Raw genomic sequence first — 26,704 nt, 5'->3', positions numbered from 1 at the left:
TCTCATCCACAAAGGGCTGTCCAGCGTGAACGCGCGGGATCGCTCGGTAATTAGTAGGTAATAGGTCGCGATATTTGATCACCGGTCCAAACTGCCGAGTTGGTGCAAGAAAATACTGAGAAAACTGCAATATACCCTAAGCTGCGCCATCTTCGCGGTCGTCACATGACTTGTTTTGTCAACACTGATGTGTCAAGCATTTGCAAATATATGCGCCCTCTCTCTCCCTTTCTTTCTCTCTCTCTCTGTCTCTCTCACTCTCGCTCTCTCTCTGCATGGCACTTTCATCCATCAAAAACACAAACTGCATTTTCTCCTGCTAGGATGCTCATGCTGGCTGGCTGGCAGTCTGCCTTTTTGTGTGTGTGTGTGTGTGTGTGATTGAATGTTTTACTTTAGGGGAGCTGCCGGCCATAAAGAAAAGCTCCCGGTGTTACACATCAGGCCTGACCATGTGGGGAAGTACCTCCTGGTTGAGTCATTTCAAAGAAACGGGCCCACTACCCGCGATGCTTTGTCATAGTGCAGTCATGCTCCCACAAAGAAGAGATGCAACTTTGCTCCTTTGAAATTGACTGATGGGTTTTGTAAGCTGGATTTCCCAACAGACCTTCATCTCAACACCTCTGTCTGGTTTATGGATGCCTTTCACTTTCTGAAATTTTTCTTGTCATTATTTGTTAACCAGCAAACGGTAGACCACTGGAAATTAGTAGAGACTTGTTGAATGTTGGGCTTGACTACACACTTGAGGTTCACTTTAGGGGCACTCTTTTTCACCTTCCAGTTCATATATATAAATGGTTGAAATAAGTCCCTGGAATTGAATATTTGCAGTGTAAGTGTTCAATTACATTTCACTTTCACAGTTGAATGTTTAAATGATGGTTCAAAACTGCCAACCTGCTGGGAACAAACTAGTAGTCGTTAACTATTCATTAATATCTTCCTGGCGTAATAAAGTCACATTGAAACAAAAATATATATATTTATATATAGCTTTATGTATGTGCTTTATGTATGTATATGTGCATATATATATATATATATATATATATATATATATATATATATATATATATATATATATATATATATATATATATATATATATATATATATATATATATATATATATATATATATATATATATATATATATGTGTGTGTGTGTGTGTTTGTATATGTATATATGTGTGTGTCTGTGTATATACACCCCTGATCAAAATCTTAAGACCAGTTAAAAAATTGCAAGAATTTGCATTTTGCACTATTGGATCTTAAGAAGGTTCTAAGTAGAGCTTCACAATGCTAAAAGAAGAAATCGGCACAAGAGACAAAAACTTTTGAGCAGGGAATTTATTGACCACAGACTTTAAAAGCCAAAAGCTGTGCAAAAATGTGGATTCCATGTCATTTTCTGTCAGGTCTTTACACTGTCAAGACCTCCTGATGGCAAAAGCAAAAAAGCTCACTGACTTTGAATGTGGTAGGATTGTTGAGCTGCATAAGCAAGGCCTCTCACAATGTGCGATCGCTGCTGAGGTTGGACGCAGTAAGACAGTCATTTTGCATTTTTTAAATGATCCTGAGGGTTATGGAACGAAAAAGTCAAGTGGTAGACCCAAAAAAATTTCACCAGCGCTGAGCCACAGGATCCGATTGGCTGTCTGTCAAGATACGCGACGATCCTCTACCCAAATTAAGGCCATTACTGGTGCTGACTGCAGCCCAATAACCATCAGACGGCATCTGTGATGGAAGGGCTTCAGAAACAAAAAACGTCTTCAAAGGCCACGTCTTCTTCAACACCACAAAATTGCCCATTTGGACTTTGCAAGGGTGCACCAAACATGGGACATTAAAAGGTGGAAGAAAGTTGGAGATGTTGCAGCGGGCATCCCTCATGAGTGAGGGCCCTCGTCTGTGTGGTAATGACTGGGTTTTTCAACAGGACATTGCTGCAGTTCACAATGCCCGCCTGACAAAGGACTTCTTCCAGGAGAATAACATAACTCTTTTGGACCATCCTGCATGTTCCCTTGATATAAATCTGATTGAGAACATTTGGGGATGGATGGCAAGGGAAGTTTACACAAATGGACATCAGTTCCAGACAGTGGATGCCCTTCATGAAGCCATCTTCAACACTTGGAGCAACGTTCCCACTAGCCTCCTGGAAACACTGGCATCAAGCATGCCTAAATGATTGTTTGAAGTGATCAGCAAGAATGGTGGAGCTACTCATTACTGAGTCCTTTTTTTGACACTTTGATTTCTGTTTTGAGGGGGTTTTCGAGTTTCGAGCTATGGTCTTAAACTTTTGATCAGCTGAAAAAATCATGTTTGAGTGTAAATGCAGTTTTCAATAAATTCCCTGTTTAAAAGTTTTTGTCTCTCGTGCTGATTACTTCTTTTAGCATTGTGAAGCTCTACTTAGAACCTTCTTAAGATCCAATAGTGCAAAATGCAAATTCTTGCAATTTTTTAACTGGTCTTAAGATTTTGATCAGGAGTGTATATATATATATATATATATATATATATATATATATATATATATATCCACCACATAAGAAATAATTTGCCTTCAAGCTGCTAAAACTATAACTCTAAGAAAAATGAATGTGATTAACACTCAGCTGTGTAGATTCAAACAGCTTTCAGAGCAAACAGTTTGACTGTAAGCTCATTAATTTGGATTTTAGGGACATATATATGATGCAGTGAATTTAGCTGAAACACTGTGTGTCACAGAATGAGTCACTGCTATTAAAATGGTGTGTGGGGTAATGAGCAACTCTATGAGCATCAGTTTTGCGTGAAACCTCAAGGCCGTAGAGTTTGTGTGGGGGCTATAAAGCACATCAACAATGATGATGGCTGACCTGATAATTATTTCAGAATGAATGAAAGGAAGATTTTAAACCTGAACAAAATCAAGAAACACAGTCTAATGCTTGTAAATGCATTTATCTCAGAACACTGTTAATGGTTTGTCTTGAAATATTTTCTTTTCCTCTACCAAGCAGCCAGACATTGATTGAAATGTTCTCATATGTGTGGGAAAATAATACGCTACCAGAGAGCTGATGTTTGAAATCAGATGAATGTGCAGTACCGAGTCGTAAAATCTGTCATACAGCATCTCAGCCACTGCTCAAACCACATGCGGTCATTTCAGTGCATTAAGCTGTCCTGTCCTATAGACAAGGCAGTCATGACTAGAAAAATAGAGTGATTTTGTGAATATTGAGCGTCCAGTGAGTTTGATGTAGTGTGGGAGGGAGGGCAGCATTCAGCAGGGTAATTTCTCTCCATCATAGCGATGCTGTGACTGACTCCCATCTGTCTATTACTTCAAGTGGAACACTGTGGGCGGTGTTCCAATCACATACATAAAGCTGCAGGAGTGTGGGGCGTTTTTTTTATAAGCCAAATATGCATCCCAGCTAATAAAAATTGAAGGAAAAAACTCAGCATAATCTTCAAAAATGTGTTCAAGAGACACTAATGCACGAGGCACAAAGGATGTTTTAGATAATACAAAATTTGAGAAATGCCTTACACATATTTTTATAATTAGGTTGCAAAATTTTGCTCCTTCAGATGCAGCAGCACTGTGAGAACAAGCCACTGGTCCACTGAAAACATGGACTGACTTATGCAGTAAGAGCTGCTATCTGTTTCAACACTCCCCAAACCAGCACACAATAAGAGGTAGCAGAGGAGGTAATAAGAAGCATGTGGTACCATCTCATCCATCATCTACTTTCACACCAACACACACATTTGTATGTCTTTGCCCTTCTCAAAATCATGCACTTTATGATCCCCAGCACAACTTATCTGCCTTGCACACATGGAAACACACGTGCCTCTGTAGGCACACACACATTTTAGAATACTTATTTGATCCATCCTAATGTGTTTCTGGTGACTATTTTAATGTGTTCTATTATTAGCTGTGGGGGAGGCCACAGGAAAATGTTTAGTGGCAAATTTCTGCATGCACAATTCACCAATGAAGAGTGCTGAGGAATGTCACCAAATTGAGAGACATTATGAGGGATATCGCAGTAATAAAGGCGTGATTATTCATATGTAACAAATGTACAGCACAACTAAAATGAGTGGTGGATCTATTGTATCAAACTCTGCTTCGGGTTTTTTTTTCCATCCCACTTTAAAGAGGACCTGCTGTGACTTTCCTTATTTTTTGTCTTATAGAGCATACACTGTGTCACAGCCCGACTCACATAGTGTGTGACAAGAATTGGAGGACAAGGAGAGCTGATAAGTCAGTTAACAGAAAAATTATTTAGAAAAACATAAATAAAAAACGTGTTTTTAATCAGCAAGTTGGCAGTGTAACGTATGGATGAATGGCAGTGGAAAGAAAACAAAACCCCCAAGAACATTGTGCAGCTGAGCTGGTCAGGGTCAGAGGGTGACTGCAGGAAGGAGGGAACTCACTGGGCCCAGGTGTAGCTTATGAGGCTAATTACCCTCCAATTAGCTCCAGCAGGACAGAGGACAGCACAATGCAAAATAGACACACTTAGTGCTTGGAGCGCCTAGGGGTTCTCACAACTGTAAAAGCTGATGATCATATTAAACTTGGCCAAAGTTTCTAATATTTAGGTCAGCAAATAAGTTGGCTCAGGCTTCTGCCTGCTCTTAACACTTATTTTCAGTGTATTTTTTTTTCTACTCTTGGTCTGTATGATGTCAGAGTGGATATTCCTGATAAGGTCTCATCTGTCACACGGCTCTTGCTATGAGCACAGCAGCCCCACTCTTAAAAACCTTCTGTTTGTGAAGAGCAGCAAATCAGAATCAGGAAGCTGGCTTCAAAGAAGATGAGCTAAAGTAGTTTGTTTCAGACAGAGGATGAACTGCAGGGCTGCACCAAGTCTCAGTATTATACATATGTAACCTTTACACGATCATCTCATTGAGAGCAAGAGCTCTTCTGCAGAGTTCTACACAGGAACTGGAAATAAAATGACATGTACATTTTATGCCAAAATTCATTACATTTACACGCAGAGATGGCAGTTACAATTAAATATTTACTAGTGTAGTCACAAGAGAGCTGTGACCCGTTGAGATGAACAATAAGGTAACATTTCTAAAGTGGTACCAAGTATGTAGTACTTTTCTTGTTACTAGTGAGGTGAATTCAGCATAAGATACCGCCACAGTCAGAGGCGTGATGGTGAGTGGTAAAGTGGTTTTCTTCTTATCAAGAGAAAACTTTTTTTTTTAATCTTCAGATTGTGAGCCAGTGGCTCCATATTTGCAGGACAATTAATATTGTGTGTCTTTTAAAAAGTTCAGTGTTTAAGATGCCTTTGCTATAACAGACATCTACCATCTAAAAAAAACCTTCACATTTTATTAAACTGTTTTTTTCTCATTTATTTATTTATAGTAAAAATACTTTATAGATACATACAAGTTGTACAGAAATTGTCAAGGAACTCAAAATAAAAGTTTCCTTTTCAAATGAAAACAGGTAAAATGAATAATTACAAGGCAAAAACATGAGAAAAATCATGAAATGTTTGCACTGCGCTTAAAGTGTGCGTGTGCTTGGCATCAGTTTTCACAAAGCTCAGTCATAAGTTTCCTGTTTTTCTCTCAGAGAAAGCACAAATTTTAAATATTTTTGCTGAATTTATCTTTCAAGTTCCAAGAATTAGCCAGATGTCCATCCTCTAACAAGCCAAAATCACTGTGAGAAATACTTTGTTTTCTGACAGAATTTTATATTGTATTGATCTGTGACATCACCCACAGCAAAAAAAACAAAACCAAACAAAAATAAAAACAAAAAAAAAACAAAACAAAAAAAACCCCTGTAATCTTAATGAGCAACTCACTCAATCCAAAAACTTGTGTGGCCCCAGTGAAGGCTTGCAAAGTAACACAATGGCAGAGAGCTGTAGAGGCCTCTTAAGCCTGTCGTGCTGACAGCAAGCAGATGTGTACAGTGTCCACACTAGTTAGAGCACCAAGCTGAATTTCTCTATTTACATAATGAAATCAGGAGGCAACATTCACTAATAGCACTGCTGTGTGTAGCTTTTTTGGTCAAACTATGGTGAAAGTAAAACCTGTAGGGGGATTTTAATACTTTATGAACCAGTGGCAATGTGTTTGTGCATTAGAGTAGCTGCCCAATTCAATATTTCAGACCTTTTGGTGATTACGCCAGGTGGCTTGGTGAAGTACAAGCTCGAGAAAGGGTTGTATCGTTAGCCACACAAACACAGACCCAAAGTCTTGCAAAGTAAGCTGCATCTCCTACAAAGACTAATCTGTGACCAGAGGCTTACAAAATGAGTCAATATCAAATGAATAGGCTCATTTAAAGAACCATTAATGTGGTAAAATATAAAACTTTTTAACCTATTTTCACACCAGCCATTTTAGTCATACAAGTTTTTTTTTTTTTTAATAAAACTAAAATCATATACAATCATTTTTGCCCAACATTAAGCCAAGTTGTGCGCATGGATTTTCCTGCTTGATCTCTGTGCGTGTTCCTTCTAGGTCTTGTCAAAGTGTGCAGACACGCTGTTTCACACTGGCAGTGCTCCAAGGTATCAACCACATTATGCACTGATCATCCTCCTCCCGTGCCCGCTGCTCTGCAGCTCAAATGTCCATGGGGCAGAAGTTTTGACATGTCATCTGGTTCCTCAATCCCAGATGCCGATGGCTCCTCATTCATTCAGGGACAAGATGATGTCATCCTCAAGGTCAGAGTTGTCAGAGCTGTCTGTTTGTGTGATAGACAAATACAGATTTAGAAATGGGAAAGTAAGATTTTGTGCTGAGTAGGTCAGTGGGTGAGTGATGAAACTGCTAAAATGGCAAAAACAAAGCAGCTTTGGAATAATGTTAAGGAGCTTTACATCCACTCTGATTTTTCTTTCTCCCATCTCAATGTCTGCTTTAAACCACGACAGCAGTTTTTACATTCCATTGGGGAAAAAAGGATGACCAGACAGGGATTAAAACAGAAACTTGACCAAACAGTTGTTTTTCATTATTTACATGAGACCAGAGATTTATTTTCCAAATGTAGCTTCCAGGTTACTCTCCAATTCTCATCCATCTAACCTATTTGCTTGTACGTAAACACAAAATATAATTTGTTAATCTTGAACAAAGTTGTAATTAGAATATACATTTGAAACCATAATCAATATAATGTGGATTATGTGACTGCACTCAGATGTGTTGATTTATCGACACAAGCATCATTTACAGTTAGTTTCTAGTGTAATACACGAAAAGGCAACTTTGTTAATGAGCAGCTAAACTGTAATACTTAACATAAATATCTGGTCAGCCAGTCACATGCGGCAACTCAGTGCATTCAGGCACATGGTCAAGATGACATACCGAAGTTCAAACTGAGCATCAGAATGAGGCAGAAAGGTGATTTAAGTGACTGAACATGGCACGAATCAGCCCATCTTGCATGGTGCCAGATGGGATTCTGAATAGTTCAGAAACTGCTGATCTACTGGGACAACAATCTATAGGGTTTACAGAGAATGGTGTGAAAAAGAAAATCTCTGGGCGAAAATGCCTTGTTGATGCCAGAGTTCAGAGGACTGCTATGACATTCAGATGGTGGGGGTCAGAATCTGGCCTAAACATGAAAGCGTGTATCCATCCTATCTTGTATCAGTGGTTCAGGCTGCTGCTGGTGTAATGGTAAGGCAGATATTTTCTTGGAACCCTTAGTACCAAGTGTTTAAACTCCACAGCCTACTTTAGTATTGTTACTGGCAACGTCCATCCCTTTATGACCACAGTCTATCAATCAATCTTCTGGTTAGCTGATTACAGCAGGATAACACGCCACATCACAAAGCTCAGATCATCTCAAGCTGGTTTCTTGAACATGACAATGAGTTCACTATTCTCAAAAGGCCTCCACAGTGACCAGTGTCCAGCACTTTGTTGAATCTATGCCATGAAGAATTAAGGCAGTTCTGAAGGCAAAGGGGGGACAAATTCAGTACTAGGAATGTGTACCTAATAAAGTGTCCAGTGAGTGCATTTCATGTCTTCTGTCTATGACTGCCAGCTTCACAGTTTAGGAAACACACCTGATGTGTTACAGCTCAGAAAATGGGTTGTAAACCACATTGTTTCCTAATATAGCCCAGCCTTTGATAGACGGCCAGGTTTCAGGACATGGTGACAGCAGGTAGGTTGGCACACCAACTAACATCCCTAATGTTTATAAACTTAATCCATTTAAGAACAATAACATAAGAACAATTCAATTGCTACTATTCAAATGACAAAAACTCTTCACAATGTCATAGCTGGAAGTGATATTTTCTGTTTCTATATGCAGAAAATATCACTTAAAGTAAACTCTTTTCTACATTTTTGGTAAACAGATTTATAAGATAATTACAGTTTCTCAAGAGACTTGAGTATTTCATCAAAAAAAAAAAAAAAAAAAATCCTCCCATCAGAAAAAAGAAAGGATGTTAAGCAGGCTTATTCAGATACCTTCATGCACAGCTAAAATGGGCACCTACAAACCACAAGCAGGACAGGAAAACTAAAAACTACAGAATAAACATTTAAGTAAAACTATAGACCCCCTACTCACCATTATCGCCATCCAGATCTACATCGTCATTATCAGAGTCATCCTCATCATTGTCGTCGTCATCCTCGTCATCATCATCGTCATCGTCATCATCATCTGCAGCATCAACATCCTCTTCGAGAAGACGTGCTACCTCTTCATCAGAAGGAGAGAATTCATCATTTCCGTCATCCTCCTCTTCGTCATCTTCATCCTCTCCACCGTTGTCATTCTCCAGCTCAGCGATGAGGGGATCTGTATCAACATCATCATCTGAATCCTCGTCATCGTCGTCATCTTCCTCCTGATCGTCATCCTCCTGGAGCACAAACAGAAAATCAGTTCTTTAAAATTTCAGCTTCACCTGAAGTACTAACACTGCATCCAAATCAAAAATTAGTACTTGGTCCTCCTCGTCTTCCTCTTCTTCCTCTGCAAGCCTCTGCCGACCAACTTCATACAGCCTGCACACTGTGTCAGTGTTGACCGAGTCTTGGTTCTATGGGGCAGACAGCATTTCCATGTATTTTAGGATTAATAACCACAATCTTTGTTAATGTGATGAACAAGAATTTACCTCAATAACAGCTAGGTAGCAGTCTTTTGTATCTGTGCAGAGGTCAAATATATTCCTCTTGACATCAATAGTGGCTGAGAAGAGGAAAAACAATGTTTCAGGAAAGGACAAGAAGACAAATATTAGTGAGCTTAAAAAAAGAAAGTACTACAGTGTAGGATTATAAACAGTGTCAGAGCAAATTCTTAATTACCAGTGAAACTATGAGGAAGGATCAATTTGAAGTAGTTAAAAAGGTAGGAACGCTTACCAATTGGTTTATAGTCTGTGGCATTGAAAGTCCGGAATGATGAACCAAATGGACTTTTCATCTGCATTTCCATCATGTCATCTTCATCATCAGCTTGCAGCATTGCTACAAAAACAAAAGCCACAGAGAGCCACAGAGAGTAAATAAAAAGGAGCCCAGCAAGCTGGTTAGCTTTAGTTCTGGCTCCTGAGTGGCTGAAACGCTCATTGTATGGGCAGAGCCAGTACTGCATGCCCATGGCTCTTCCTGTGAGGTGGCATGAACCAGCTGGTTCTTTCTGTTGCCAGTCCAATACTGAGCCTTCAGTCCATATGGCTCTGACTCTGTGGTACCAAGTAGCACCAAGTGCGCTCACTCACTCACTCACACACACACCCCCACCCACCCACCCCACTTCTACCTCTGCAGGCTCTATTCACACCTTTCACCAAATACACACATGCTCACTATGCCTCACACTTACCAACCTTGCACTCAAACACACACACACACACACACACACACACACACACACTGCAGGCTTGATGCCAAATGTGCTACATTACCCATCACGCAGTGGATTCTGCATTTACCTCCATAGATGACAGTGCCGCTGTTATTGAAGACTATTCTGCACTGGTCCAGAGCAGGAACTGTGTGGAGGAGGTGGAAAGTACGCAGATCCCACTAAAAGTCCAGGTTAAAGACCATGACACTATCTCATTTGTATAGCAACAAAAATAACCACAATCCCCAAGGCGACCCTAAACTTAATGGAATAAATATTTTATGTTCAGCAGTAAAACGATCCTCAAAAGTAATCACATTCATTATATTTACAGTGTTAAAAAGCATTCCTTGGGCCTCAGTTGTGCATCCACTTCATCTCTCAATTTAAATATAGTTTAAGAAATGATCAAATGTGGGTATTTTAAACATTTTCTAATCAAAGGTTGATTTACTCCAGTCATTCAAAATAAAATGGCTGATTTCATTTCAACAAAAAGAATTTTAACAACAAGAAAGAGTAAAAAAAAATATTCCCTATGTTAAATAAACTCATCTTAAACCAAGTATTTAAAAATATACCCCTCACTGTTGGAACACAGCTTATATTTAGTGAAAAGGTCCAAAGGTGTGACGGGCGACAAAAGTCAAACAAATTTTGCTGCGGTCTTTAATCAGCCCAATGAAGAAAGGATACAATTTCTGTGTTGATGATGACTTCCAGGCCATTGGGATGAAACACTCCGCTGATGTTCATGTTGAACTTGTCAAACTTGTGGATGGCCTGAGCCGTGCGCACATCCCACAGCACGCCGTCATTCAGTACCAGGTCATCTGTTGGGTTGAAGGTGGCGCAGTTTCTCTTGTAGTTGTTAGCCAGGTCCGGGTTGTTTAGAGTTAGGGTAACCTGACCCGTTTGGATATCATATATCTGGTGAAGAACAGCACAGAGAATGAACATTCACCCTTCTACTGAACCTTTTTTGCATTTAATACTTTAGACACTCAAAACATACGTACACGTGCTATGTGTTCCTTCGTCCCAATGACATGATCTTGTGAGAGCTTGCTGAACTCTACATAATGGTCGCCCAGAAAGGAATGCCTAAAGACAGAGCATCATTAACTTAAGCAAAAACCCAAAACCAGCAGAACACTTTTGTCTCATACTGTAGAGAAACTCAAGGTCTAAATATTGCTTTGGTTAAACTCTTCAGATGGATAAAGCCACATGCTTGTTTTCCATGAAGGCTACAGCCCAGAGGCCATTAGCGTGCATAATTAAACCACATTTCAGCTCCTTTGACAGAATAAAGCTGCTGTGCCACTGAGCAAAGAAGACCACATACATGGAGGCAGTAAGATCATGACAGACTTAATCAGCAGTTATGTGGTAGTAGTTTCTAATAGTTTCATACTCCAAAAATATATTTAAATTATGCATTATACTTAATGATTTTTTTTTTTTTTAATGTGCAGTGCGATGTAGCTGGGTAAATATGACTTTAGAGCTTTGTGAAAATATTGCTTACTTCATGATGAACACCGATTTCATACCCCACAGTGCAGACAGCGGGTAACTCCAAGAAGCTGAAGTTAAGAGCAGAGAACCATCCTAAAAAAGAAATAACAATGATTAGAAATCCTCTTTTAGACATGTTTTCAAACAATACTGTTCTTGAAAAAGCAATTAGTAGAAGATACCCCCTTCCCCCGACATGCAAAAAGCCTTAATGTAAAAATTATAATTGCATTCCCTTCTCCCTCATTAAAAAACAAACAAACTTCAGAATATTTTAAAATGCAAGTGTTTCACTTTAAGATGTAAATACTTGATAGGATGTCTTCTTAAAACATCTAGTCTCAGTGTATGTGTGCTAGAGGTTTTGAAGTTTCTTCATCACACTTGTGTAAAGGCATCTACACACTGAGATGTCAGCAATCTTGTAAGTTTACTGTGAGGCACACTGCAACACAGATCTAATCAACCTTGGGTACAACGTCGAGTATGATGCATGTGGACTGTAAGATGATGACGCACGGCTGCAATTCCTCGGCCATTTCTTTCCTTGTTCTGTCCTCCTTGTTGTGGTCATAACAGCTGGAGGACACATCATACAAACAAGGCTCCTGCTGCCATAACTCAACTAGACCCCCCCCCCCCTCCCTTTTTTTTTTATTTAAGAATCCTAAAACAATTGAACAAATACTGTCATCTATTATGTTCAAGTTTGTTTTGGCTTTTTCAATAAGTGTCACTGTCATGTTTGTCAGTGTGTGATTTCATCCTTAAATTCTGTTGGTTGTTTAGTGGACATTACAAGATGATTATCCTAAATTCAATCTTTGATCAGAAGGCCAACTTGAAACATCGCCAATGTTGATGTAGCACCACCGTTTTGAAGTCAGACCCCCCCCATACTGTCATCTTCTGTCTTGGAAATCCCAACATTGCACAATAAAAACACCCAACATAAAACGCACACTGAACCAACCATACTAGTTGTGCTGTGAATCATATGATGTGAAATGTTTGTTAAATTCAGGTTTAAGGTAAGTACAGAGGGGAAAAATACGCTTGGTGCAGTCATGGTCAAACACCAAGATGATAACAAAAATCAAAACACACAACTGTTGATATATTAATGGTTTCTGCTACTAACCCGTGATGGCTCCAGGTGAGTGATAGCTGAACTGTGACAGCTGTAGCTGGCTTCCTCCTGGCCTGTAAACACATTGTAGAGTTTGAGCTGCCCTGTACATGTTCCAAGCATCAGGAACCGCTCACGGGCTGAAAAGGCACAACACATGAATCCACTTTCATCCTCGTCTGCCTCCCTGAACACCGAGATAGGACGAAACCTGGACAAAAAGAACAAAGAATATAAAGAAATGGTTTTGGGGGGCTGACCAATTAAATGGCTCTTGAGACTCCAAAACAGAAAATAAAACAAAGCTACACACCTGCTAAAGATAAGATGTCTGTCAAAGCATCCTCCATCAACACCTCCATATTTTGGATATACGACTCTCCGTGTGTGTCGGGATGTAAAGTTGGTGGGTGCTTGGCGTCTCTGTTTGGGCTCAGGGCACTGATGCGGGGTGAAAAGAGAAAATGGCGGGCAGGTTGCGACAGGGTTTTTACAGCGTGCATGCTGCTCCCTCAGGTACTCTGTGATAATGCTGTCTAACGCAGGGGGGGAGGGCAGATGCCTGTCAAACTGCTTCTTCATAGCTGGACTCTGGCTGAAGGCCCCGTGATCAGACTTCTGCCTCAGCACCCGAGGTTTTTTACAGGTTACTGTATTGCAACCTGTTTGCCGTTCACGTGAGAAAACAATTCGTCCAATCAATGGAGAGCCACTGTTACAATGAGGGACAGATGTTGATGGAAAAGCAGTAGAAGAAGCAGGCATCCCACTGGGCTGTGATGTTGACGGACGTGTTTGAGGATGGCTGGATCCTGGAGTGGATGAATGAGAGGGATGGGTCACAAGTCTTGATCCAACACCATTGGCCAACCGTGGTGTGCGAGGCAGAGTAGCAACAGGAGAGGCAGGAGGGGGAGGAGCAACAGGTGGGTAGGTAGAAGACGAATGTGAAGAGTGAGACAGACATGCCATTGGGAGATCTGCCTCCTTGGTGAGTGTGGTGGCTGTGTCATGAAGGCCTTTGGCCACAAGATGGTTCCTAATAAGCAGCAGTAGCTCTTTCTCAGGGAAGGTAATCCTGGACTGAGCAACCACACTGGCCCTCTGCAACCATGCCAGAGACACATCTGTACCAATCAGCAATGGTTTCCCAGAGATCCTTTCGATCAGCTCAGCAGCAAACTTACAGAACTTGACATGTTCACTGCGTTTGTCCTGGAGCACGGGCTCCTTCATGAGCTGCTGGATGTGTCCGCTGCTGAACAAAGGCAGCTTGCTGATGATTTGTCTGACGCTGCTGGACCGAGACAGACCCACCAGAGCTTTACAGGCCAGAGCTCGAATCTGATCTGCATCTGTAATGGGCATCTTCACTGTCAGCAGGGATAGCAGCACCTAGAGGACAGACACAAAATGTAAGTTAGAAGCAAGGGCTGGCAGAAAGTGTCCTGATTAGGAAGGCTCCCAACTGAGGGAAGTAACAGTGGTGTTCAAGCAGAGAACATAATAAGCAGTGGACCAATTCTGTAAATGTTAATGTGTGTGATTCAGTACTTTATCATAGATAAAAGTGCTTTTTATTGTCATATTTTATGCTTCCTCTCATCCTCTCTTCTTCCCTGACAGAAATGCCAACATCAATGACAATTTTATTTCTATAGCACATTTAAAAACAAGGTTGGCCAAAGTACTTTACAAGTTAGTTAAAAATAAAACAAAAAAACAAAAAATAAATAAATAAAGAAAGAAAAAAAAAAGAAAAGAAAAAAAAAAAAAAAAAGGAAGTTTTAAGATGGGATTTAAAAGACTGTATAGACTCTGCATTATGGATATCAAGTGGCAGGTTATTCCAGAGTCTAGGGGCTGCGACTGCGAAAGCCTCATCACCTCTATGCTTAAATCAAGACCTTGGCTACACTAAGAGCATCTAAATCAAGACCTTGGCTACACTAAGAGCATCTGGCTAGATGATCTCAGTGCTCTTTTGGGAATATATAGGTTGAGAAGCTTGGTTAAATAGCTGGGTGCCATACTATTTAAAACTTTAAAAGTAAAATAATCTTAAAATTAATACAAAAACAGACAGGGAGCCAGTGTAAACTTGCTAAGACTGGAGTGATGTAATTATGCCTTCTAATACCTCAAGGCATGCAGCAACATTTTGGACTAACTGCAAGCGATGGCGAGATGAGTGTTCAAGACCCAAATACAGAGAATTGCAGCAGTCCACTCAAGAGGTGATGAAGGCATGAATATGTTTTCTGAGGTCTTTTGGGGGAAGATAGGATTTTGCTTTGGCAATTTTGCACAACTGCTAAAAACCGGTCTTCAGAACTGTGGTCACTTGTTTCTCAACTTTAAAGAACTGCTGAAAAACCTCCAAGATTTCTAACAGTCAGGGAAAAATGAGGAGCTAGAAGACCAGGGATATCAGTTAACTTATCCAATGGGATACAACTTCACTCTAAAGTCAGTCTTGTTTTCATTTAGGGTAAAACAATTCTGTCTTGACCAGTCTTTGACATCTTGCAGATGGTTAAACAGAAGCTGCAAAAAGAACACTGGACGTAGACAGAAGCATACAATTTAATATGGAAATAAATTTGAATGTCATCAGCATAACAATGAAAGGGAATATTGTACTTCCTAAAAAAAAAAATAAAAAAAAATAAAAAGGAAAAAAAGTTCTCTTTTGCTTGGTTTATTTTAAAAGCTTAGGCTGCGAGATAACTATAAAACTTTTGCAGCTTCAGTACATCTCTGTACTATACAGCTGGTAACTTAGTGAGTTTTCACCAGCAGACCACATCTTTCTTGCAGCCTTTGAATTCAAAAGTCACACTATTTAGGTAGTTCTTTCTGTAATATCTCACCTGCACTAGTACTGTAAGTGGGTGCTGCACAGGACTCAATCTCCTTAGTGTCTCATCAGTGGTGTGCCTCAATATATTAATGTGGGTGCTTGTGGTTTTAAGAGGTTTACCCTTTAAGTAGTCTTACCCATTACAAAAGATGTAAAATAAATCCATTTGATTTAACACTGCAGTCATACACACTCTTAGACTTAGACTCACTGTATTACAGACTGACCAGAAACAAACCAAGTCCATTTTTGTCAGTGCTTAAAAATCCCTACATCTTAAAAATATAAGAATCATCATGTTTTTAGTGAGTGCAGTATGTCGATTCTACCTTGATGCCATTGTTGGACTGCACTACATTCCACATCTTAGTGAGCACACTCTCATTGGCTTTGGTCTGCTGTGGAAGACGACGGCGGGGGGTTCCTGCAATGAACTTGCCAATGCTGGACATGCGTTTATCTGGCGCGCAAACGCAGTTGATGACAACCTGCAGTGCTGACTTCTGAATCTCTGCATCATTCACGAATACCTCTCCTTCTGCCACTGCCAGGACTATACTCATCCCTGAGAGAAAAGTAAAACAAATTAAAAACCCTGCAAAGGAATAATACCTGGAGTTATGCCATATCTCAAAAGGACTGGGCAAAGGTTCCATGAAATAAACAAATGAAAACAAAGCTGCTTCATGTTATTACATTCTGTGGATAGTGATAATAAATTTTTATTTTATTGTACAAGAAATTCTCTAATGGCACTGTGAAGACATGGGCACATAAAAAGCTGTTTGACTGTACCCATTTAGTGAATACCAGTGCAATGCAAGTAGAACAAGACTTAATACCACAAGATGAAAATTTAATCGTAGATATACACTGAACAGAATTTGGGTTTTTGGTAGATGGATGTCAACTAAAATGGTGTCACTTACCAACGGTGGAAACGGTAGATCCTCCCTCATCAAGCACAGCAACAGCCTCTGACAACAGAAGCTGGGTCTTTGGAACAACTGTGAGGATACTCAGGATGTCAAGGGCATAGCGCACAGTGTCGCTCCTACAGGGAAAGAAAAATTATAAAATCACTATACGAATACACTAATAAAACTCACTGTCTAGGTCTCTAAATCGCTAAAATGTATGAAAAGGTAAAATGTATAAAAAGAAAAAGGTATTTAACAATGACTTTCTTGTCAATACCTGCCATAGTAGGTCCTCCAATCGCAAGCAATCGATATGAGCTGCAGGAGGAGCTGAACACATGACAGCTTGTGAAAGACCTCTGCTGGTTCCCAATAGAGTCGTGGTGGACCGTGCTCTATCAGAAACTCCATCATTTCCACAACCTGCTCACGGCTATAGCTGACAGCCTGAGAAATGAGACACCATTGCAAAAGATTACTTCATGAACACATATCCATTACTAAAGCATAAACAAAAACCAGCATATCTGCATCCAACACCTGCATAAAACATTTCAAAAATGTTTAATGGATAAAATGTCCTCTGCTCACCTTGTAGTATGGTTGTGAGTGAATGGGGGCACCCCCCTCTGTGCGCTGAAGGGATTGCTTCACGTGCTCCACCTTGATAGCCAGATGGGCCTCAAAGTACCTGCGTAGGGCCATGCAGGTGTGCTTGGCCGTCTGCCTGCTGGAGAAAATCTCATCATCACTCAGCAGTGCACCTTGATCCTCAGGATTCAGGATCTCCAGTGTGCTAATCTGAAAGCAGTCAGTACACATCATATGTAAATACACAATCAGCATCTGCTACATTAGAATAAAATATTGATACTGTATTGTTTCAAACATATCATCTATGGGTAAACACAGAGTCTATATGTCAGAGTGAGGACTGCTGGTTTGACTCACCAGATTGACAAGACGTCTGAGTCCATCCTGCTTGTCGAATAGCTCCAGGACAGCACGGAAGGAAAAGGAAATGGAGAAGAACATGGTGGCGTGGCAGCAGCCGGATGCATGTGAGCATTCCAGCAGCCACAGCGTGTAGCCGACCACATCTGATAGGATGGAGTGTGGCAACATGCACACCTTGAAAGAAGAGAAAGCCATGAACATAAATGTGAACTCATACCAGTGTTAAATCTAAGAGTGGCTTCTAATCAAATAGCTCAGCATAAATGATTTTTGAGTGATGATACAGAATTATGTTATCTTCTATAGTGCACCAACATATTTATATGCACACAAAAATATTGAGAAATAAATCACTGCAATTTTTTTACAACAGGCTTTGACTGCCTCTAACTTTGTGACTTTAGCCCACACAAAAAAAACCGCAACCAAAACTTAAGTAGCAGAATTATGGGACAATTCCAGTTGTTGTATTTTATTGTGACTCTTTGTACCCTTTCCATGGCATCCTGGTTATAGGCAAGATAGTAGAGGCACAGTGACACTCCAGTAGCAGCCATTGAAGGCCTGGGGATTTCCAGCAACTTCTGAACTCCTCCATGAGCAACAAACTCTGCAGCAAACTTCTTATGCAATAGCAGCGAAGCCAGATACTGTGAGGATGAAAAGTAAATTGGTAAGCTTTGGAGGAGCTTGTTGTTGTGCTTCAGCACTATGAAAGGTCAACTACAGAATAGTGTCTCTGGAGCTTGAAAAAGGCGACTGGACTTCTTTTTGTTTCTTGAAGACGTTTCACCTCTCATCCGAAAGGCTTCTTCAGTTCTCAACCAAATGGTGGAGAGACCCAGGTATTTAAACCCCTGTGGGCGTAGTCCCCTGGAGGTGGTTATGACCCTCTATTGATCATGTGCGTGAACACATGTGCCCAGGTGTGAAGGGGGCGTGGGTCATATTTAATCAGTGGTTTCAGTTGAAACCAATTTAGGACTCCGCTCCATTGTTTCCTGTGGCCTATTGAGGTCACTGGAACAAAGGTGTGGATGGGGGTTGAGACGTCTGGGAAGGGAGCTCAGGACAGCACTGTAAGCGGGGGAAAGTTGGTGACGTAATCCACCTCCTCTGTTCAGAAGTCCAGTCGCCTTTTTCAAGCTCCAGAGACTACTATGACCTGGATGACTGAGAATCTACACAGACATACAGAACAGTGTGTTTACCTTGAGAGCCTCAAAGGTAAGTTGCACATCATTGGTCTGCTTTAAATCCATATAATGCATTAGCAACTCACGAGCTCCCATCTGCATGAACACTGCCAACAGCTGTAGGAAGGAGAAAAAGGAATGAACATGGAGAACTCATAAATCTGGTCCATGTATTTTACTTTAAGAAATTCTAAATGACAAAGTTTGCCAGTTTTTAAAAAATTTTCCATGATGAACTGAAAATGTACGAGGTCGCTCCTAAAAAACAAAATTTTTAAATGGTCAGAAGATTTTTTTTCCCCCTCTTTGATTATAATTATGGAAGACTGACATCTGCTGGTAAATATGTGGCCAAGACAGGGGATACACTTTCACTTCCTAAAAGCACTCAAATACATTATGCACAGTTACAAATACTAAAAAGCCATATTATAAAGAGCTGAAAAAAACATTTTAAAAAAGTATAAGCGCCAATAGTCAAAGTCCAAAATGTTGAAATATTGAGTTCACTGTCATATGCTTAAAAAAAAAAAAAAAAAAAAAAAAAAAAAATCACATTTTGGATGCTGAAACAATTTAAACCTTTACTTTCAATTAACAAACTGTAAAAATATGAATTCATATCAATTATTCAGCCAATCATTACAGCTGTAAACAGTCTATAAAAATGGACCAACCTCCTGATATTCCCCCAGAGGTGTGAGATACTGCAGAATTAGCCTCTGCTCAATCTCTGGGGTCAAAGGGTACAGATGATAGTTGTTGCCAATCACCCAGGGGCTCATCTCAGACCAGCTGCTATTGGAAAGCTCACTGAAGTTCCTCTCTGGCTCTGGCAAAGAGAAATTTAGCTTCTGTTTTGAGATCCTGCCACTCTCCCTCTCTGCCTTTCTTTTTAGGTAACTGCTGCCATCAGACATGCCTTGGTGTGCCAGTGATCCCGGAGCAGACATGGGCTTCATCATGGTTTTAACAGCAGAGTTGACACGGCTGCTGGTTTTGTGAGGCGAGTTAAGACGAAACGAAAGCTCGTTTTCAGGCTCGATAGTTGAAAAGGAAATTTCACCATCGTCCTGTTGTCCCATCCCCTCCTTTTCTGTTCCATTTTTACCCGGTGTGAATGGCTTCTCTTCAAAGCCTCCATCAACTGTCTCCTCATCTAGAGGTAACAAAGGCTGGCTCAGTGTCTTCCTGGGGCTGGGCCGCTTGATATCCCTTTTGTTCTCAGCATCCTTATCCTGAAGCTCACGCAACCGATGCAGCATCAAAGGCACCTGTCAAAAGTAAGGCAGAAAAAAGCAAGCTACTTTACACCACCTACTGGTTAGGATCAAACTGCTGGATAATATTTTTAATGTACTGTTATAATTACTTGTTTATCATTACATGCCATTACTTCATTAATGTAGCCTGATATGTGAGAGAGCAGAAACCTCAACTGACCAAAACAGAGTTCTCCTCTCTGTAGTTTGCTGCAATGTCTTGATTCTCCATGGCACCTGCCAACAAGCCTGTGGCATAGATTCTGAGGGGCTGCTCGGCCTCCTGAGCCCACTTAAAGAGTCTTTCAACTATGCCCTCCTAAGAAGAGCAAACACAGGAGTGATGACATACACGCAGACACAAGAATATGAATAGAAAACATGTTGAGCACCAAATTTCAAAGTTGGCTTTTATTGTTGTTTGCTCAATTAAGAATGTATTATGACTTCCAAGACAATCTTACAAAAATGTCTAAATGCAAGTATATATACACATTGTAAATATGGATGTTCTTTTTTTAAAATAAAAGGTTTAAAGATTTCTGCTTTGAAAAGAAGCATGGCATTTATTTCCACAGGCCACAAACAGAGTTGCAAGTAAAGTTCAACTTGCAGGCTGGACTGTGACTCAACAAACAAAAATTCCATGTTTAGACAGCATATTTAAACGTGATGGGGTGGTCTGTCAGTCAATATCACTGCGTCAAAGAAATTAATCTTGCTTTGTGACTCAACAGACTGGCAGCAAAAACTACCTGATGTTTTGAGGGGAAAAGGGGACTGCACAGAAACTCAAAAGCATCAAAGCTGTTTAGCATGACAAAGAAAGCACCATGGTTTGGGACTTCTTTGCTTTTCAGATTCTGGATGCAAATTTGTATCAAGAAATGTTTACAGAGAAGTGCTAGAGCAGCAGTCCATTACCTGATGCTTAGAGGATAGATGACAAGAAATGGATCAGAAGCAGCCATGCAAATGAACAGAGTAATTAAAAAGAATGTAATGCTTTGGAATGGCCTAAATAAGCAAACTGAGAGGCTGTGGCCTTGCCTGTTGAGGCCTGTTCAATCAGCAACAGTTTTGTGTGCATGCATGTGATAGTGGAAGTCCCACAAGCAGCTACAGGAAACATCTGATAGGAGTTGTTGCTGCTGAAGGAGGTTTTATGGAGATACTAATTTCAGAAGTTCAATTTTTCCAGCCTATACTGTTATTGATTACTCAATGTGTTCAATACACACAAGATAAATAAAAGTTCAGTCGGACTGTGTTTGTCTAAAATTGTGAGTTAAATGAAAATCAAGTCACATTGCAAACTTTCTGTTGTAGTCAACTTATGTACCTTTAAACACTGAATACACCATCTTCAAACTCCACAAATGTTAAAGGCTACAATAACAGCTGAAATACAGTTTCTTCTGTTTTCTTCCAACCAGAAAACAGAAAATAGACTAAATGTGATCTCAGAATGAAGTTAGGAGTCACATACTTTTTCTTGAAAGACCACAGCTGTCTCCAATCCGGGCATGATGTTCTGAAGCAGACGACAAGCTGCAGCATTAAGGGAAAATTCTCTGCTGGTCATCACATAGCTGTTCACAAGCTATAAAGGGAAATAAAAATTAATCATCTTCTGAGGGAGCTGCTAAAAATGCCCATTACTTTGAATGTAATGATATCAAATCTATGCAATATTCTTACTGCATTCATGAAGTCATCATTCTTGAACAGGATCTTGAGGAGGTGCCCTAACATGCATTCTGGATCAGCTCTCCCTAGAGGCCACAATGGACATATAAAAGCATAAATGATACTTAAATCAGCAACAGACTTGCAATTCTGTGGTCTGTTTATTGGTCATACCAGGATGTCGATCGTCAAAAGGGTCAGGGTCTGCTTTGTGGTATTCCTCTGTCTCCTTCTCAACAAGCTCTGAGATTCTGAAAATTACAGCACATTAGCATGTTTAACCCTTTTTACGTCACCGTCAAATCATTCCTATTACATTGCATAAAACAGTCACTTTTATGCAGGGGCAGTTTCCAAATGATAGAAAGATTAGCTTTAAGAGGATCTATGCTCTTCCTTATTTTCTATTACAATGGTGGACAACAACATAACATCATTAAAAGAAAAAAAAAAAAAAAAAAAAAAAAGCTTGAATAATAAAAACTCAATAGCAAAAAGCACAAAGGTCTAACCATTTAGCCAAAAGTAATCAATGACCAGTTGAAAAAGATACTTAAAAGTAAGAATTAGCTCAAAGTATTTGATCAGGTGGTTTGTTAAAACAAATAAAAAGCTAGCTAAAATTAAAAATACATGATTGTAGCCACATATGGGATAAACGGCTGAGAAGTCTGAAAGATCAACTGTACTGCTAAACTTTCAGTATGTTTTAAAAGCAAAATACAATAGATAAAAAAAAAAATCCACAATAATCAGCAAAAATTAAGAATTATGTATCTGTAAATTATGGGATATTAGTTATTTGGCTAAATATATGAATGATTAAAACATCCAGGTTCTGCCTCCAGATGCTAGAAGAAGTTTGCAACACTGACTGTTCAATAGTATGATGATTAAAAAGACTGGGCATCACCAGCATAAACAACATACAAAGCTACTTACTTGGTGAGGATGCTGACCAGCTCCTGTGTACTGCCTTGTTGCTCCCTCTCCCACTGTTCAAGTAGAGCAGTCAGCTCTGCCTTGGAGTCCACACTGGCAGATGCCGATGCCATAGCACAGCCTGTAAGCATGGCACAAGAAATGCATTTAATATTGTGTCTGGATTAACCTCTTAAGAAGCCTTTAACAACCTGTGCTTTTTTCAGTTTTACCATTTCCCCAGACACCCAAAAACCACACTATTTTACAACTAAAAAGATAAGGTGATTAAAAGATTCCTTTTATTATAAATTATGTGGTACCAACTTCTCAAATATGAATATTTACTAGTATTAACACTAGTCTGTGACTAAAAATGCTAAATCTCTTGTTTTGTTTCATCAGCAGTCAGAAAATTAGTGATATAAATACATTTTATTTTGCCTGCCAGAAAAAAAAGGGCATTTATTTCACCATTTCCTAAATGTCATACATTTAAACATGAGAGAAGATTGTTAAATGTACTGGGAATGACAATTGGTGGTGAGAGACTTTAAGTTTCTCTGATGATGTAATATGACATTGCCGGAGGTTTTACAAGTCAGTTTCTGTGTCAAATAATTATGACAATTTAACAACAAATGATTAATTCAAGGCATAAAATTCAAGCTAAATTTCTGTTCATGGTCAGGAAGGAGGACCTGACAATTTTACATAGTTGAGGAATATATACTGTTAGGGATCATTTTTTTTACTCAATGAATAAAGGACAAATGTTTAAAGGTAAACTCCAGTAAATTAATTAAACAGTGGATCAACCAAATAATAAACAATTAAATAATACATTAGAAAGAGAGCAACAGATCAGAAAATACTAGACTAACTTCTCTGTCTCAGTGCATCTTATCTTGAGGCTCGGCCACAAGAACGTACAATTAAAACATCACCAACGTCACCATGTTCTGTCATTAATCTGGACAATGTGCAATGTGCAAAGGTCTTGAACCTCCCCTCATTTCTTTATATTTTGCTAGGAAAAAAAAAAAATTGAAGAATGCACATTTTAATAAATCGTACAAACACAAATGGGAATACAATGTACAAGGCAAAAACACTGCACAATTCCAACGAGTTTGAATGTCAATATTTAGTGTGACCACCATTATTCTTCAACATAAGCTGAACTCTTAGGCAAGCTTTCTTGTAATTTCTTTAATTTGTCTTCAAAATTAGTTGTCTGGGCTTCTTAAAGGACATTCAAAGCTCATCTTTTGACATACATATTGACAATGATTTGAACCAAAAATTTCACATTTACATTCCTCACTCCATAAGACCTTTTGTCACTGATTTTGAGTCCAATTCTTGTGTAATCTGGCATACCTCAGCCTTTTCCCCCAATTTCACTTCCTCAAGAATACTACTGTTCACCAGGTTTTGGTGAACAGTAGATGGATCAACTAAAGTGCTAGATGCATCTCTCAGGTCCTGTGCCATGTCTTTGCTGCCCCCCCCCCCCCCCAATTTCTTAAGGACATAACTTTCAGATATTGTTCATCTGCTGTAGTTTTTAGGCCTGCTGCTTCTTCTCAGCTTATCCAACTTTTTTTGAAGACAGTGCACACCATGCCAAGATATGCCACATTCTCCACCAACAGATTCTTTGGTAATCATTTTGTTGATGCAAAAATACTATTTTGCTTGAATGATTCATATACCAGTTAAGCTGCTTGACAAACAAAACACAAGGACTGGATTGAAAATGAGAAAAAAAAAAAAGAAAAAAAGCAGCCAATATCCAAAGAAAAACTTTGACGCAAAATTAAAAAGGAGGGTTGGCTCAAGACTTTTGCACAGCACCACATGAATCATAAAATGACAGACTTTCAGAATTTTGGAGCCATTGCGCATTTACCCACTTTGCCTAGTTAGTAATTCAGGATCACCTATTCATTTATTTGAACTGAAGGTTGTTTTGCTCAGAGGGGTACCCTAGGAACAAAGTTCAAAGTAGTCAGGATTTCTTTGGGTTTACTGACTTGACAAAACCAAAAACCTCAGTTGGAGATGACCACCATCCTAAAACCAGTTATCTGCTTCCTCTGTTAAGCCAGACTTCCTGCTCCACGGTCCATAGGGGCTCATTAAAAAAAAAAGAAAAAAAAAAAAGTTTTGCAGGTTATATGACTCTTCTTCTGCACAAGATGATCCCTAAAAGTGCAACCTACTCCAATCAGAGACTCTATCAGATGATGCTGATAAAGCAGATTAAAAATCTCTGAATATATATAATATATATTTAAAACAAACAAACAAACAAACAAACAAAAAAAAAAAAAACAGTAAAACACAAAACTCTTTCAAATAAAACGAGATTAATGTAGCAGAACATTGTTCATTTCAGATTTATCCTGCAGAGCAGTAAAAAAAAAAAAAAAATTCTCAGTGCTGCTGTTTATTTCTAAAGTGCGGCTGCACATTAGAGCTCGGAAACTTCAAACTTGATCCGTTTAGACCTCAAACGTTACTGTCCCACACCCTAATAAAGAGGCTTTAGTTTGTAGTCAGATCAAAGTGAAATTAATTTGACTGATTTAACAGGTAAACTTAGTGTGTTCTGTCTTCTAATGGCTGCAATTCCACCAGAGTAAAGGAGACTCTGAAGCAGATTAGAATGAAGTACAAGATTTATACATTTTCTGCATCACCAAATTAATACATGCTCTCTTGACATAGTTTTAGTAAGGTACGGCTTACCATCTTGCATATTCCCAGCAGAGAATGTATAACGCACTTAAAACACAAATAAGAGAATCGGTGAAAACGTGGCGCTTCTAGCTGATTTTAAACCGAGACTTGGAACATAACCTGCTCTCGACCCGGTGTTGTACTAGAAAGTGATCGTCTGCCAAAAAGTGATTTCCGGTATTTGCCAGAAAGCGATTGCCTGTATTTAAACGGCTACAAATGACTCGTTGACCTATAATTTGTTTAACATGTGTCAAACATATCTCTTATGAATGATTTCAGGTCATTTTAAGAGAGAAACATCCTTTCAATCACAAGGTAGAAGCTGCTATCAGTTCTTGACAAAGTGACTTCGATATATTCGTTTTTTTTTTTAAATCAAGGTAAAAACTGTCCTTTACATTAAAAATGTCTTTTTAAACAGAATTCTGGCTAAGAAGGCTGCAGAAATCACAATAAATAAAATATCTTTATGTTATAAGTGGCCAAAAAGCAATGGATTGATTATAATGTAGATACAATAACACAGACTACGAAAGATTCTTGAAAAACAAGTTATTTCTTCATTTTATATATAAGCCTTTCTTAAATCATGCTGACTGCACTCTATTTACCAATATAAGCAAAGACATTACACATAAAAATCACACAAACATCGTAAATCACTCTATGGCAGATGATCACTTTTTGGCACAACACTCGTAAGTTACCACGGCAATTTAGCCACGAAAATGAGAAACACTTCCGAAAACTCTGACTTTAGGCTCGACATAGCTCGCTAAGCCATTAATCTCGCTTCGTAGTTCACTCACTGGTCGGGAGAACAAAGCGCGAGCACGTTGACTCGCTCCGTTGCCTTTTCACAGCTGAGCGTGCAGCTGCAGTTGTCCTCAAGGGACTGCTGCAACTGTCAAACTTCTGTTCGAGCGAGTGTTTGCCAAAAGTATTTTATGTTCTTTTTGAAACATCATTTAAACTCAAACGAGTTGTGTGTTTTCCTACATGCACTTAACCGTAACCGAAGCAGACAGCAGCAAACTCACATATACTGCCTGTTGCGATGTTTGGCTAGCTGTTAAATAAGAAGGCTAATCTACTTAGCACGCTAAAGTCGCCACTATTCGATTCCAGAACTGCAGTTTACAGAAAGGCCGAACTGTCCAGACAGGCACAATTTATCCTTTTAGACTCAAATTATGCTTGGACCTAAAAGACCTTCCTGCACATGCACAGTACCGAGAAACTAGCTAGAAGCATCACAGGTGAACCTGGGTAGTTAGCTAGCATGCTAACTTTACCTTGTTATTCCGCTCAGGTCTTGCTCGTTTTTCTCAGTTTCACCAAGATTCGCATCCACCTGTGTTAATCCAGACTTAAATAGCCGAAGACTGATTATCGACTCATCAATCACTGACTCACAGTCCCAGCTTAATTTGCTTTATTGCAGCGTTGTGTTGACGGTTTATTATCATTATGGCGAACACGTTCTGCACGTCATTTCACGAGCGACCGTCGACTAGTAATGACGAAGTCAACCACACAGCAAAACATT

The 26,704-nt window shown here is 39.4% G+C and overlaps 1 protein-coding gene across 1 annotated transcript; it reads right to left on the bottom strand.

The window, feature by feature from the left end:
• Window positions 1–5,424: 5,424 nt before the first annotated feature.
• On the bottom strand, window positions 5,425–26,646 carry dcaf1 (ddb1 and cul4 associated factor 1). The gene is made up of 25 exons (XM_030734130.1): window positions 26,451–26,646; window positions 22,426–22,546; window positions 21,658–21,734; window positions 21,496–21,569; window positions 21,284–21,397; window positions 19,976–20,113; window positions 19,210–19,806; window positions 18,548–18,649; window positions 17,828–17,986; window positions 17,331–17,510; window positions 16,971–17,180; window positions 16,657–16,826; window positions 16,389–16,513; window positions 15,789–16,024; window positions 12,910–13,991; window positions 12,609–12,807; window positions 11,478–11,560; window positions 10,966–11,050; window positions 10,643–10,876; window positions 10,032–10,125; window positions 9,460–9,564; window positions 9,210–9,283; window positions 9,036–9,131; window positions 8,654–8,951; window positions 5,425–6,790 (listed from the first exon to the last, which is right to left on the bottom strand). The coding sequence occupies exons 2-25, from the start codon at window positions 22,536–22,538 to the stop codon at window positions 6,735–6,737; spliced, it is 4,701 nt and encodes a 1,566-aa protein (XP_030589990.1). The 5' UTR covers window positions 22,539–22,546; window positions 26,451–26,646; the 3' UTR covers window positions 5,425–6,734.
• Between the last annotated feature and the right edge of the window lie 58 nt (window positions 26,647–26,704).

This window comes from Archocentrus centrarchus, chromosome 7, assembly GCF_007364275.1.
Source record: "Archocentrus centrarchus isolate MPI-CPG fArcCen1 chromosome 7, fArcCen1, whole genome shotgun sequence".
Taxonomy (NCBI): Eukaryota; Metazoa; Chordata; class Actinopteri; order Cichliformes; family Cichlidae; genus Archocentrus; species Archocentrus centrarchus.
The sequence above is the reverse complement of the archived record's forward strand: the minus strand, read 5'-3'. Positions and strand labels throughout refer to the sequence as shown.